This window comes from Oncorhynchus keta, chromosome 22, assembly GCF_023373465.1.
Source record: "Oncorhynchus keta strain PuntledgeMale-10-30-2019 chromosome 22, Oket_V2, whole genome shotgun sequence".
Taxonomy (NCBI): Eukaryota; Metazoa; Chordata; class Actinopteri; order Salmoniformes; family Salmonidae; genus Oncorhynchus; species Oncorhynchus keta.
In genome coordinates, this window is record NC_068442.1 from 17,996,081 (window position 1) to 18,010,835 (window position 14,755).

Below are 14,755 nucleotides of genomic sequence, written 5' to 3' on the forward strand. Positions count from 1 at the left end.
ATTCAAATGCAGCTTGATAGTGATTATTATTATAAAAGTGTGTCTGCGTGTCCTCAGATGGAGGAGGGCAGTCGTGCCGTGCGTCTGGGGACTCTCATTGCCCTCATGGTGGAGGAAGGGGAGGACTGGAAGACAGTGGAGATCCCGCCACCTGTGGCAGCCACCCAAGCAACTCCCGCTCCGGCAGCCCCCACTGCACCCCCACCACATCCCCCCAGAGCAGCCTCCACAGGACCGTGAGTCTCACCTCTCTCCTCTTCCTCTCTCCCACTATTACATCACTCTACTGGTCCTTCTGTAGCTCAGTTGGTAGAGCATGGCGCTTGTAACGCCAGGGTAGTGGGTTCAATTCCCGGGACCACTCTTACGTAGAATGTATGCACACATGACTGTAAGTCGCTTTGGATAAAAGCGTCTGCTAAATGGCATATATTATTATTATTATTATATTATGCTCTACTCTGCCATTCTAATCAACTAATCTTTAAATTAATCAGTAAATCAATTGGTATTTGTGTAGTGCTTTTCACAAATACACAAACATTTGTCAAAAGTGCTTGATAACAACCTTGGCATGACCCTGTAAAGAGCAAATAGATGCTTCAGTGGTAAGGAAGAAACTCCCAAGGAAGGAAGAAACCTTGAGAGGAACTAGACTACAGCTGAAGCCCATCCTCTTTTGCCTGGCCAGATAAACGTTCAGAGTACATACAATGAAATACAAATGGTATAGAGGGAAATAGTCCTATAATTCCTATAATAACTACAACCTAAAACTTCGTACCTGGGAATATTGAAGACTCATGTTAAAAGGAACCACCAGCTTTCATATGTTCTCATGTTCTGAGCAAGGAACTGAAACGTTAGCTTTCTGACATAGCACATATTGCACTTTCACTTTCTTCTCCAACACTTTGTTTTTGCATTATTTAAATCAAATTGAACATGTTTCATTATTTACTTGAGGCTAAATTGATTTTATTGATGTATTATATTAAGTTACAACAATACTGAATGAACACTTATTTTAATTGTCATTATTACAAATACATTTTTTTTTAAAATCAGCCAATTAATCGGTATCGGCTTTTTTGGTCCTCCAATAATCGGTATCGGCATTGAAAAATCATATTCGGTCGACCTCTACAATGGACTCTGAAAGTAACTTGACTTCAATAAGTGTTTGCTAATTTAAGCAGTACCACTGTCATTATCCTCAGTCTGAAATTGAAAAAGCGTGAGAGCAGTGTCATGTCAATGTTTTTAGGATTGAAGTGGGTGTTAAGGCCCAACGGCAGAGACATTAAATCGGTCCTTTAGAACAGTTTAATTGCTCCTCTATTAAAATGTCACAGGGCGAAGCATTTACGCTCATAGCTGCTTTTTTTTTTGCCTTTTTAGGTGAAAGTGAATCTAATCAAATAAAATTGTTTTTGTCACATACTTCGTAAAACAACTAGTTCAAACTAACAGTGAAATGCTTACTTACGGTAGTGAATGGTAATGCAGGTGCATGTTCTGAACTGTCTAGAATGTACACAAGCTGAGTGCATTGACAGCTTAATGGGCTGAAGCCTATATGGTCTACATAAGCCGAAAAATAACACATTCTGAAAAAATATTTGTTTACATTTAATGTTCACTATTCATGTTCTCTGACCAATCAGGACATGCTTATTTAAGGTCAGGTTAATTTTGTGTCTGTGTGTCTCTCTGTCCCTGTCTCTGTGTGTCCTGTCCTTTCCTCTCCCCCAGGTTGCGGTTGAGCCCGGCAGCCAGACACATCCTGGACACACACGGTCTGGACCCCCAGCTGGCCACCCCCACCGGACACAGGGGCATCATCACCAAGGAGTGAGTTCACGTACGAGATGTGTTCAGCGTGGTGAAGTGTAATGAATAGGGCGGACATGATTCCCCTCTTCTAATCTAGCTATAGACTGTCAAGTGTTTTGTGACTTTAGACTCAGAGTGTGGGTACTGGGTGGTTTATGTGTGTTATACTCTCTGAGGAAGCAATGACAATCTAACTGACAAAAACAAGTGCGAGAGATGTTGTGAATGAAAGGGGAGAGAGGAGAGTACGGTGTAAAGTGACAGAAATTCACTGAGTGCAAAAGTTATCAAGTTGCCAGGTGCTTTAACCCTGGTATGCGGGTGTGCTCACACCAGAGGAAGCTGTGAAACTGTGAGCGCAAACAACACACACACACAACTTTAATGGCCACCTGCTGTCACGCAGGGTTTGATGGAACGTTCTAGTTACCCAACTCGCACCCTGCTGGGGAATCTCATTAAGACACAGCTGTCTCCATGGCAACCCAGTCTCCAGGGTCGACTGGTGGCCATAGAAACACAGGCCATATGTTTTAGGAGACGTATCTGTCGATGTTCCCGTGTGTCTGTTTGTTATTCACACGAGTTTGTGCGCGTGTATGTCTGTTAAAGAGCGAGTGTAAGGGGACGTAAGGAACCACACTCGACACGGGAAGATCACCTGAAGGCCTTTCCACACTACGTTGGATTCAGTCTTTTGCGATTATTATATGTCACATTGTGTGATGTTACCAAATTTAAATCTTAATATCAACATGGCCAGATTGTATGATTTGCTTCAATTCTGTCGTCACATTCTGCGATTGTCTTGTGAGGCTTCGTCAGCCGATGTAGGGTATTTCAACTGCAGTGGTGTATTTGGTCTGTGCATGTTCCAGCAGGGCAAGCCTTCCTCTGCTTATGCGCGAGTAAAGGGAGTTTGGAAGAACTGAAAGTATGCATCTTAGAAATAGTTTTTACATGCTTTTAGTCATGTTTTGTACAAGGTTATATGTGGACACCTGCTCATCGAAAATCATGGGCATTAATATGGAGTTTGACCCCCCCTTTGCTGCTATCACAGCCTTTCCTCTTCTGGGAAGGCTTTCCACTTGATGTTGGAGCATTGCTGAGGGGACTTGCATTCGTGAGGTTGGGCGATTTAGACCTTGATCGCAGTCGGTGTTCCAATTCATCCCAAAGGTGTTAGATGGAATTGAGGTCAGGGCTCTCTGCAGGTCAGACAAATTCTTCGACACTGAACTTGACAAACCATTTCTGTATGGAACTTGTTTTTTGTATGGGGGCATTGTCATTCTGAAACAGGAAAGGGCCTTCCCCAAACTGTTGCCACAGTTGGAAGCACAGAATCGTCTAGAATGCTGTAGTTCCAGTGAATGGAAATCTTAATGCTAAGGGGCCTGAACCATGAAAAACAGCCCCAGACCATTATTCCTCCTCCACCAAACTCTACAGTTGGCACTATGCTTTGGGGCAGGTATCGTTCTCCTGGCATCCGCCAAACCCAGATTTGTCTGTCGGACTGTCACATGTGGAAGCGTGATTCATCACAGAGGCAGGTTGGAACATGGTCGGTCGTTGTGGTAAAACAATGCACAGAAAGTGGTAGGCGATTTTAAGGATTTTTCAAAATCCCATGAGGTAGCCTGATTTCAGATGTCATGTAAACACGATTATTAGGGAAGTCGTTCTTCTTCCAAAGCATGAACATGTTTAAATTGAAATATTATATTAATCTGACTATTCACAATAATAATTTGACCCTATTGTGTGCATGCTCAGTTCCGGCCGTGTTCCTGTTAGTCATCGGGATCTGCTCATAACATCAGCCACACTACACAATAAAGGCTCCAGATTTCTGACACTGACAGAACTTTGTTGGAGTCTACGATCGCACGAAGTGGTACTTAATCGGCAGACTTAGACTTGAACGAGGCAAGGTGTCCGGGAAATGTTTACTACCTGAAGATTTGCCCATGGCCATGAGGTGTACATTTTGTCTGGGATGACAAAATTGTGGCATAAGAAGGCTGAAATTGTACAGTCTGTGCGGACCTTACTGTAAACATTGCAGAAAAGTATGTACACTTCTTTGGTGAGGGTAGATTGCCAGCAATGTTTCCCCTATATGCATTTTACTGCAGCGCACTCAAATAGCATAAGAACAAGGCTTAAGCTACGTAAACATGTGTAGAATTGTAGGAAACTAGCTTTAAAACAAACATTTTCTCTCTGCCCTGGCGCAAAATGAGTAGAATTGCAGAAAATGTGCTTTAAAACAGCAACATTTTGTCTCTTCCGGCCAAGAGGAGTGGCCTCTTGTGTGGGTCCACTATAGAACAACAACACAGAACAAAACATATAGCCCATTGATGAGATCATAGTGGTAACGCAAATCCACAGGAAGGGTTCATTTAGGAGTGGAAGGGGATGAGGATGTTGGGTTTTTGTATCACTGGTTATTCAATGCTTGATTTATCATACCAATAGCCCTCAAACACAATGGCGCATGGAAGTAGCATTTTTTTTTGAGGCCACTCCCACTTTAGTGTAGCCAACTGCTCATCTATTTTCTGGTGCATCAGTGAGTTTCCTAACTAATGTAAACGCATGTTACGTGGTGCGGTGATATGACAACTCTGACACCAAAACAAACGAACTCCACTGTCTCTCAAATCATTAGTCTTTATCTCTCTCTCTTCCTCTATTCATTGTCTATTGATGTTGAAAAGGAGGCCCTGTGTTTCTGGAGAACATTGTGTACTGTTAACTTGGGGGATATGGGGGATTCAACACGGTGTCAAATAACAATGGCAGGCATGTGGCTGTCCTCTTTCCTTCTCTGTCTCTAAGGCCTACAGCTACAGCATGTACAGAGAACACACATGACTGGCTAACTACAGATAGATAAAGCACCACTACCTGTCTCTACCATGCTTCACTTCACCTCAATGGCTTAGAAAACACTTTCTCATTTGCTGGATGTGTTCCAACAAAATATATGGTTAATGGAATGGATTTATGCAATTATCATGCATGCCTTGTAAGGATCTGACGGCGAGTGGGTAATCTGTCTCTACCATCAGTCAACGTATAATCATCGGATAACAAAATAGACTAGCTACGCTCACGAATATCCTACCAACGGGACATTAAAAAACTGTAATATCTTATGTTTCACCAAATCGTGGCTAAACGACGACACAGATAACATACAGCATGGGGGGGCATCACGCTGCCTCGGCAAGATGGAACAGATGCCTCTGGTAAGACGAGGTGCACGAAATCAAATATTAAGGAAGTCTCAAGGTTTTGCTCGCCTGAGGTAGAGTACACTATTTACCAAGAGTTTATATTTTTCGTAGCAGTCTATTTACCAAGACCACACTCAATGAGCTGTAAGCCATAAGCAAACAGGAAAACGCTCATCCAGAGGCAGCGCTCCTAGTGGCCGGGGACTTTAATGCAGGGAAACTTAAATCCACTTTACCTCATTTCTACCAGCATGTTAAATTACCACCTTTACTCCACACACAGACGAGTGCAAAGCTCTCCCCCGCCCTTCATTTGGCAAATCTGACCATAATTCTATCCTCCTGATTCCCGCATACAAGCAAAAACTAAAGCAGGAAGCACCAGTGACTCGGTCAATAAAGAAGTGGTCAGATGACGCAGATGCTCAGCTACAGGACCGTTTTGCTAGCGCAGATTGGAATATGTTCCGGGATTCTTCTGATTCCATTGAGGAGTACACCACATTAGTCACTGGCTTCAACAATAAGTGTATTGATGATGTCGTCCCAACAGTGACCGTAACCCGGAAGCTTACAAGACCTTCCGCTATGGCCTCCGACGAACTATCAAACAGGCAAAGCGTCAATTCAGGACTACGATTGAGTTGTACTATAGCGGTTCCGATGCTCGTCTAGTGTGGCAGGGCTTGCTAACTATTACAGACTACAAAGGGAAGTACAGTCTCCAGCTGCCCAGTGACACGAGCCTACCAGATAAGCTAAATTGAGGCAAGCAACTCTGAAGCATGCATGACGGCATCAGCTTTTCTGGACGACTGTGTGATCACGGTCACCATAGCCGACGTGAGTAAGACCTTTTAAACAGGTCAACATTCACAAGGCCGCAGTGCCAGATGGATTACCAGCACCTGTACTCCGAGCATCCTCTGACCAACTGGCAAGTGTCTTCACTGACATTTTCGACCTGTCCCTGACTGAGTCTGTAATACCAACATGTTTCAAGCAGACCACCATAGTCCCTGTGCCCAAGAACACTAAAGTAACCTACCTAAATGACTACCGACCTGTAGCACTCATATCTGTAGCCATGCACTGCTTTGAAAGGCTGGTAATGGCTCACATCAACACCATTATCCCGGAAACCCTAGACCCACTCCAATTTGCATACAGCCCCCAACAGATCCCCAGATGATGCAATCTCTATTGCACTCCACACTGCCCTTTCCCACATAAGGAACACATATGTGAGAGTGCTGTTCATTGACTACAGTTCAGCATTTAACACCATAGTGCCCTCAAATCCCATCACTAAGCTAAGGACCCTGGGACTAAACACCGCCCTATGCAACTGGATCCTGGACTTCCTGAAGGGCCGCCCCCAGATGGTAAGGGTAGGTAACAACACATCTCGCACGCTGATCCTCAACACGGGGGCCCCTCAGGGGTGCGTGCTCAGTCCCCTCCTGTACTCTCTGTTCACCCATGATTGCATGGCCAGGCACGATTCCAACACCATCATTAAGTTTACAAAGAAACACCGACAGGAGGAAGGGGAATGAAAAAATATGGCTAATTAAAATCATACTTGATTTTTATAATATCTGTAGTAATGCCTATTTCCCAAAGTCTGTGAGTAGATCATTGGGCATTTATCCTCTATGTCTTGTATAAGCTTCCAGTAATTGAACAAAGTTACAGGAATCTTCAGTAATTTTGGTAATGAACTTAATCAATGGCAATCTATCGTAGCTCTGGTAATTTATACTTAAATAACTTCTAATACATTAAGACTATATATTAATATATTTTATCTGTGTCCATGAGTTTCTAGTAGAGGGTAAAAGGGATACCTACTCAGTTGCACAATTGAATGCAATCAACCAAAATGTGTCTTCCGCAATTAACCCAAACCCTCTGAATAAGAGCAGGGCTGCCTTAATCAACATCGCCTGGGGAGCAGTTGTTGTTGGGAGATGACTGCCTTGCTCAGACCATATGGTTCAAGAGGAAAATGGTATAATTCATGAAAAAAAGCATCTAATCAACAATGGCATTATTTTCAATTAACTCTGCAACTCTTCCAACTATTTACTTTTTTCACAACTGCCACCACTTTGGTGACAAAACATTTTCAACAAATGCATATTGACATAGCAAAATAAATATGTTTGTAAAAAATTTAGATTTTTAATGCTGAAACCCTCATATTAAACACCAATGGTACGTATTCCCTAAATTGGTTTATATTTAGGATGTTTTACAGCTTTGTAATTAAATGTGTTTTAAAATTATCATATACAATTCTTTCATGTGTTGTACATGTGATAAGGCCACGCAGAAGGCCACGCAGAAGGCCAGAGATGATTAGTCTCCTGTGATAATCCGAAGTACCCAAAAGGGCCACTAGAAGTCTGGTGATAAATTTCATAAAATTCTTAAGTTTCCAGTGGTAAACCCTCCTTTGGCAACCCTAATAAGCATAAAGTGGGCTTTGGCTTAAAATAAACAAAAATGTACATTAAGTATGTCTAAGGCAGCCATATTGTCTCCATACGAAGGGCTATTATCGTCAAGTACATCCCCTGTTGTTAACATCAATACCATTTTAAAGGCACTTGCACCATTTCAGTGTGCTGCATGTTTGTCTGCCGGAGGAGAGAGGAATGGAGTAGAGGTTTTTTTGTACTTCGGGCTGATTGTGTTTTTATGGGAAGGGTTGTTTCAGAAATGTAACATTTGTCCAAGGAAGTCTGTGGTCGTGACTTATTTCAAGGTACACTGTACGTTTATTTTTGGTGGACGTTAGGGTTATGCAAAACCTGTCCTCAGCATTAATTTTCTAGATTTCTTATCGCCCTCTGACAAGCGACCTGAAAAGCCTGCCTCAGTTTGACCCAGTGACTTTAGATATTATCCTTATCATCATTACTGATAATAGTAGAATTACAGTATCATTATATCGTATCATTACTTTATACGGCAGTGGTTCCCAACCTTTATTGGTTAATGTAGCACCAAGTATGTTTTTCTCTGCCCAGATTATCATTGGAAGTAATTGCATTTTACCAGTAGGCCTATGGGCTCATGAGTTTTCTCAAGTACCCCGTGTGGATAGGCCATGTACCTCCAGGGGTCCTACTACCTCTGGTTGGGTAACACTGGTTTACGGTATACCTTCACAGTATTCTTTAATAGCTAGAATCTGCAAGAGATCAGGCCAAAAATCGAACCCAGCTGCCCCAGGTTTCTGGACTATGGTAGATATTGTATTTTATGTTGAGAGACTCAGATTTTTCCCTCTGTGGCAATATAAGACTTTTCTCCACTGGAGTGAAGGGGTTTTCATGACCATCATTCCCTCTGTCGTGTCCCAGATGGCAGTGTAGAGTCTGGATTTCACTCAGACAGTCAGGGGGAGGTGTGTGTGTCTGTTTTATCTGTTGTGTGTGTCTGTGGTGTGTCTGCATCTTTAATATTCCAGTCACCTCTTCACAGGCTTTGAGGCTCTTTGGCCTTGTCTGTCAGTGGGTGTAAATGGCCTGTGTGAAAAGCAGATGTCTTGTGTGAGGAAGGATCAGCCAGCCAGGCAGCCAGTGAGCCAGCTAGCAGCACACGCAGTAGCCTATTAGTGAGTGATGTCATCACCACACACTGGGCTGACGATGTATGAGCTAAATTGATGTGCTCTTCATCGTATAGAAAGGACACTCTTCATGTTGCATTGGGATTCATGGATAATGTGTAATCATACAAAGAAATAGGATGAATTTTGTACATGATATATATATATATATCTTTTAGTGGTGTTATTTTTCAAGTTGTAATGTGAAGCTCTACATGCAGCTCCCCCATCCCTTTTGAAGGAAACTGACAGGGATGTAATGACATCGTCAATGTTTAATCTAAATCTCACATCCTCCTCTTGTTCACTGGCTGGGCTCTCTTTGTTCTCTTAGCAGGAGTCGGGGCAGTCATGCAAATTCAGATGCACATGTACAGTTGAAGTCGGATGTTTACATACACCTTAGCCAAATACATTTAAACTCAGTTTTTCACAATTCCTGACATTTAATCCAATTAAAAAATTCCCTGTTTTAGGTCAGTTAGGATCACTACTTTATTTTAAGATTGTGAAATGTCAGAATAGTAGTGTAGAAAGTGATTTATTTCTGCTTTTATTTATTTCATCACATTCCCAGTGGGTTAGAAGTTTACATACACTCAATTAGTATTTGGTAACTTTGCTTTTAAAATGTTTAACTTGGGTCAAAAGTTTTGGTTAGCCTTCCACAAGCTTCCCACAATAAGTTGGATGAATGTTGGCCCATTCCTCCTGAGAGAGCTGGTTTAACTGAGTCAGGTTTGTAGGCCTCCTTCCTCGCACACACTTTTTCAGTTCTGCCCACAAATGTTCTATATGTTCTATATGATTGAGGTCAGGGCTTTGTGATGGCCACTCCAATACCTTGACTTGTCCTTAAGCCATTTTGCCACAACTTTGGAAGTATGCTTGGGGTCATTGTCGATTTGGAAGACCCAATTGCAAACAAGCTTTAACTTCCTGACTGATGTCTTAAGATGTTGCTTCAATATTTCCAGATAATTTTCCTTCCCTCATGATGCCATCTATTTTGTGAAGTGCACCAGTCCCTCCTGCAGCAAAGCACCCCCACAACATGATGCTGCCACCTCCGTGTTTCACGGTTGGGATGGTGTTCTTCAGCTTGCAAGGCTCCCCATTTTCCATCCTAACATAACGTTTGTCATTATTGCCAAACAGTTCTATTTTGGTTTCATCAGACCAGAGGACATTTCTCCAAAAGTACGATCTTTGTCCCCATGTGTAGTTGCAAACCGTAGTCTGGCTTTTTTATGGTGGTTTTGGAGCGTCGGCGTCTTCCTTTCTGAGCGGCCTTTCAGGTTGTCGACATAGGACTCGTTGTACTGTGAATATAGATACTTTTGTGCATGTTTCCTCCAGCATCTTCACAAGGTCCATTGCTGTTGTTCTGGGATTGATTTGCACTTTTTGTACCAAAGTAAGTTCATCTCTAGGAGACAGAATGCATCTCTTTCCTGAGAGGTATGACAGCTGCATGGTCCCATGGTTTTTATACTTGCGTACTATTGTTTGTACAGATGAACGTGGTACCTTCAGGCGTTGCTCCCAAGGACGAACCAGACTTGTGGAGGTCTTTGCTGATTTTATTTAGATTTTCCCATGATGTCGAGCGAAGAGGCACTGAGTTTGAAGGTAGGACTTGAAATACATCCACAGTTACACCTCTAATTGACTCAGATTATGTCAATTAGCCTATCAGAAGCTTCTAAAGCCATGACATCATTTTCTGGAATTTTTCATGCTCTTTAAAGGCACAGTGAACTTCGGACCCCCTGGAATTGTGATACAGTGAATTATAATTGAAATAATCTATCTGTAAACGATTGTTGGAAAAATGACTTGTCATGCACTAAGTAGATGTCCTAACCGACTTGCCAAAACTATAGTTCGTTATCAAGACTTTTGTGGAGTGGTTGAAAAATGAGTTTTAATGACTCCAACCTGTGTATGTAAACTTCAGACTTCAACTGTATCAGCAGAACGGGTAGGAAGAGTTGAGTAGCAGGTAGTGATTGGGCCACCCATGCAAAGTGGCTCAGGCCTTTCAGAGGGCATGTAGCTTCCTGCCGCTAACCTAACCTGGAGGAACCAGCTTCTACTGCCTGCATGCCTACCTGCCTACCTACACTGCTCTTCAATTATATATATATGTGTGTGTGTGTGCCTGCAAATTGGTTTGTGTGTCTTTAAGTGTGGGTGGGCAATTCCAACATGCCAAGGACCCCAAAAACAACAACCAAGAACAATGAGAGAAAGGAAGTGAGGGATTGTGAGAGAGACTGCATAGAAATGGAAGACGAGAGTCAGGGACCCAGCCTTGTCCCTGCTGTATGGATGAGGGCAGCGGGAGTAGCTGGTTCAGACAAAGATGTGGGAAGGCCTCAGTGCACTGTTGTGGAACCAGGGTGCTGGAGCAGATACCCAAAAAGGTAATACCAGTTGCCTTAAAATAATGTAACTCAATGTACTAACACTTACTGTAGATTGCCTCTTCCAATAATGTAAGCCGTGGGAAAAGTGTCTTCAGTGTGAAGTGGAAGTAACGTACAATAATGTGTCATGACTAACGACAAAGCCATGCAGGTGTTAATATTTATACTGGAGGAAGGGCAAGGCTGTTACCTGAAAGCACTTTACTGCTCTGTTCTGTTTGATAAGCAGAGAAATCAGCCCACATCAAAGATGGCTGCCACCTTTGAACTGCCGATCCAGGTGCCTACCTGACAAACCACATTAATTACACTTCAGGGACACTTGATGAAACTAATGATAATCAGTCAGGTTTTGTTTTTTTGTTTTCCTAGGCGGTTATCATATAGATAATGATTTGTAGAGCGATGTTTAGTTGATGTGACTTATTGCTCATAGTAGTTTTGTTGGCCTTTTCGTTCACTGCGTCTCCTGACTTGTTCAGCCTGCCCAGTTTGCCCATGCGATATGCATGCTCCGTTTGTCCAATGAGAGAGTGAATGCATCTGACACCTGATCCTGGCTTCCATTGTGGCGAGGTATTTGTTTGTGAATGGTGAGCGCTTCTCTTCTCACATCACCGTCCCTGTGCTAGCCCTGGAAGGATTTAATAAGAGTTAGCTCTGTCTCTCTCTCTCTCTCTTGCTCTCTCGCTGTCTTTCTTCCCTTTCCCTCTTTCTCCTCCTCCTCTTTCTATACCTGGCCCTCCACTTTTTGTTCTCTCACACTCTGTCTCTCTGCCTGTGACATTATACACAAAATGAGCAATGGGGTCACTTTCAGTCAGTCTCCTCCAGCCTTGGGTCACACAGTGGAAAGCGTGGTGGTAGTCGTAGTGCTTGACCTGACTACACCAAGCCCTCTCCTGGTTGGGGCAATCTTCTCCAGCTAGATAGACATTCTATTTCTGTCTGCCTGCCTGGGAATTTCCATTGAAAAGCTTTCAGCTAAACAAACGCTCTCCTCTGAAGATGGTGAGAGGATTAATTTGCTTGCATAAATGTTTGTTAGTAGTGAGTACTAGGCCAGCCTCTACCTAACCTGGGTTTTGAAAGCATGTTGCTTATCCCTGGGAAATATTTACATTCCCCAGGTGTTGGGGCCATTTTTTCTCAAATGTTTATTTTTGATCATATTGGGCAACGTTGGAGTAGGGGATGTGTCGACTCCGGTTGAGATGATGAGTGTTTTTCCTCTCCGAACCAAGCAGGGTCAATATCAATAGGCCCATTCACTGACAGAAGGCCAGAAATTGGATGTTTGCGCTTGGATCGAAAGTACATCATGTATGCTTTCAATAACATGACACCGATAAATGGCTTCCTAGTGCCTAGCTACCTACCTACACACTGGTGTTCCCGTATCTGCTGCAATACTCCGTACAGGTGTGTGTGAAAGCAGTTTTTATTTGCATTATTAGTTTGTTTGCCCATATTCATGTTAGGACGGTCAGGGTGTCAGAGGAGTGGCCCAGTGTTAAGTATTTTCATACGGTTTCAAAGCCCTGGTCTCAGATCCACCCCCCCTGAGTCGTACTGTAGGCATAGTGTACATTTGCTTGGTCTTGTTGAAATGGTAGGCTACTTGTTTGTATTGATCTGTGTAATAGTGGTGGGGATTGTCCTTTTTACCTCCTGCTTTTTGCTTAATCTATTCTCGACCACCTTGTGCCATTATTTTCCTCTACAGAGATGCCCTTAATCTCCTGAAAAAGTTCCCTGATTCCAAGACAACTCCAGTTACAGCAGCCCCAGTGGCAGCAGCCCCCAGTCCAGTCGCCACCCCAGCAGCTGCCCCACTTCCCCCAGGCAGCAGGCCCATGTACCCCCCTCAATCCATACCTGGCAAGCCTGGAGCTCCGGTGAGTACACACACACACACACACACACACACACACACACACACACACACACACACACACACATCAGTAAACACACATCAGTAAACACACACATCAGTAAACACATTAAAATGTCCAAATCAAGATCAACACCAAGTGCTCAAGGGGCTTGAAGCATTTTCAGAAAGTGTATGGCTTAATGACTTATGCACCTCAACACAGTGGATTATATCATAAGGAAAGCAAGTCGTGGTTAGGGAAGTATAGATGTAACTCTTCAAGGCTCAGTGGTGTGTGAAGAGATGGAGGGAGGCAGGAACCACCTCGACGTTGGTATGAGTCACTATGGCTGCCACCTACCCTCCCCCACTTTCTATACGGACTCACACACTCTCTCTCTCTCTCTCTCTCTCTCTCTCTTTCTCTTTCTCTCTTTTTTTATTTTTTTATTTTTTAACCTCACCTTCTCTCAGTGCTGCTATTCACTAAAGGTGATGGGCACACCACACAATTTATCAAGATCTATAAATAGTGGAGTTGAGGGCACGTTTTCACGGATTTAATTTTCTCATGATTTCACATTAATAATTTGCCTGTAAGTGTTGGAGCCTCGTTCTAGCCTTATGTAACATCTTATAACATTATAAAGGGGAGGAACAGCATTTTCCAGTAGATAATTCCCTCATTCAGAAAGCCAAGTTTATGCTAATATATACTACTACTATCGGTAGTTGAATGGTGTGACTTTCATGTTCTTCATTTCCTCCTGTTTGTTCCTGTTGTGCAAGTCTGTGAGATCGGTGATTGGACACAGTTAGCTTGATTTCCAGCAGGGTTTGGAAGAACTTCTGAGAAAGTATTGAAACAACACTCTGCTCCAAAGCGTATGAAAAGCGTCTAAGCAGACATTAGCCGTATCTTAATAGTCTCTGGAGGCCCCCATGCTATGGAACAGATCCCGATCATTGTTTGCACACAGCCCCTATGCTCCCATGCAAAATGAGCATGACGACATATCGTCTTACTCCCTCTCCCCCACAGATTGAGCCATCAAACAGACAGAGGCCTGGTGTTGTGCAGGGGGTAACCAGACTTTATCATCCGGTCAGTGGAAACCCTGTAGAGAGCTGAGGACGTAGGTCTTGACTTGACAGTTAATGCAGTTTTAGTATTATGATCATGGAATTCCGAGCACATCATGTGTGTACACTTACATTTCAGTGTGTCCAGATTCCCTTTGTCTGCCCTATATTCAAATGTCTGTATGTATTCTATAAACGGTCAAAATAGACAAAATGTGATAACACAACAACAACTTGGTGGTAGTGGCTATCTTCTGTAGCTAACTAGCAAGCTGGCAAGCAAAGCTAAAGTGATTGCAAATGAGCTACCATAACTAAATATTAGCTAGCTGGCTAGCATTTATAAGGCCAGCAAGCATTTCCTCACATGCAATGAATGTATTTCCTCCAAAGTTATAAAGAAAAGTTGCCTCTCGCTCCCAAAACACATGTTTTTTGGAGACTTGTGGGTGGAGTGCTGATGACTTTGCCCACTGTATTTACTTTTGGTAGCCTGATTTGTGTCCAGACTGAGGAGAAATTAGCACACAGTGCATCGCTGACCACCTCCTGATGTTGTCAGCCAGATCTGAACACAATGTGACAATGTCTTTTCAATGTGATCTTCGTATTCTCACAGCAAAGTTGCACGTAAGTGTAGACACAGCCACTT

The 14,755-nt window shown here is 43.0% G+C and overlaps 1 protein-coding gene across 1 annotated transcript in view; it reads left to right on the forward strand.

The window, feature by feature from the left end:
• The window catches only part of pdhx (pyruvate dehydrogenase complex component X), a 72,342-nt gene that overhangs the window by 34,746 nt on the left and 22,841 nt on the right, over positions 1-14,755 (forward strand). The window contains exons 4-6 of the mRNA XM_035798407.2: positions 58-236; positions 1,756-1,854; positions 12,871-13,042. Of these exons, the coding sequence (XP_035654300.2) occupies positions 58-236; positions 1,756-1,854; positions 12,871-13,042 (450 nt within the window). The remainder of the gene's footprint in view (positions 1-57; positions 237-1,755; positions 1,855-12,870; positions 13,043-14,755) is intronic.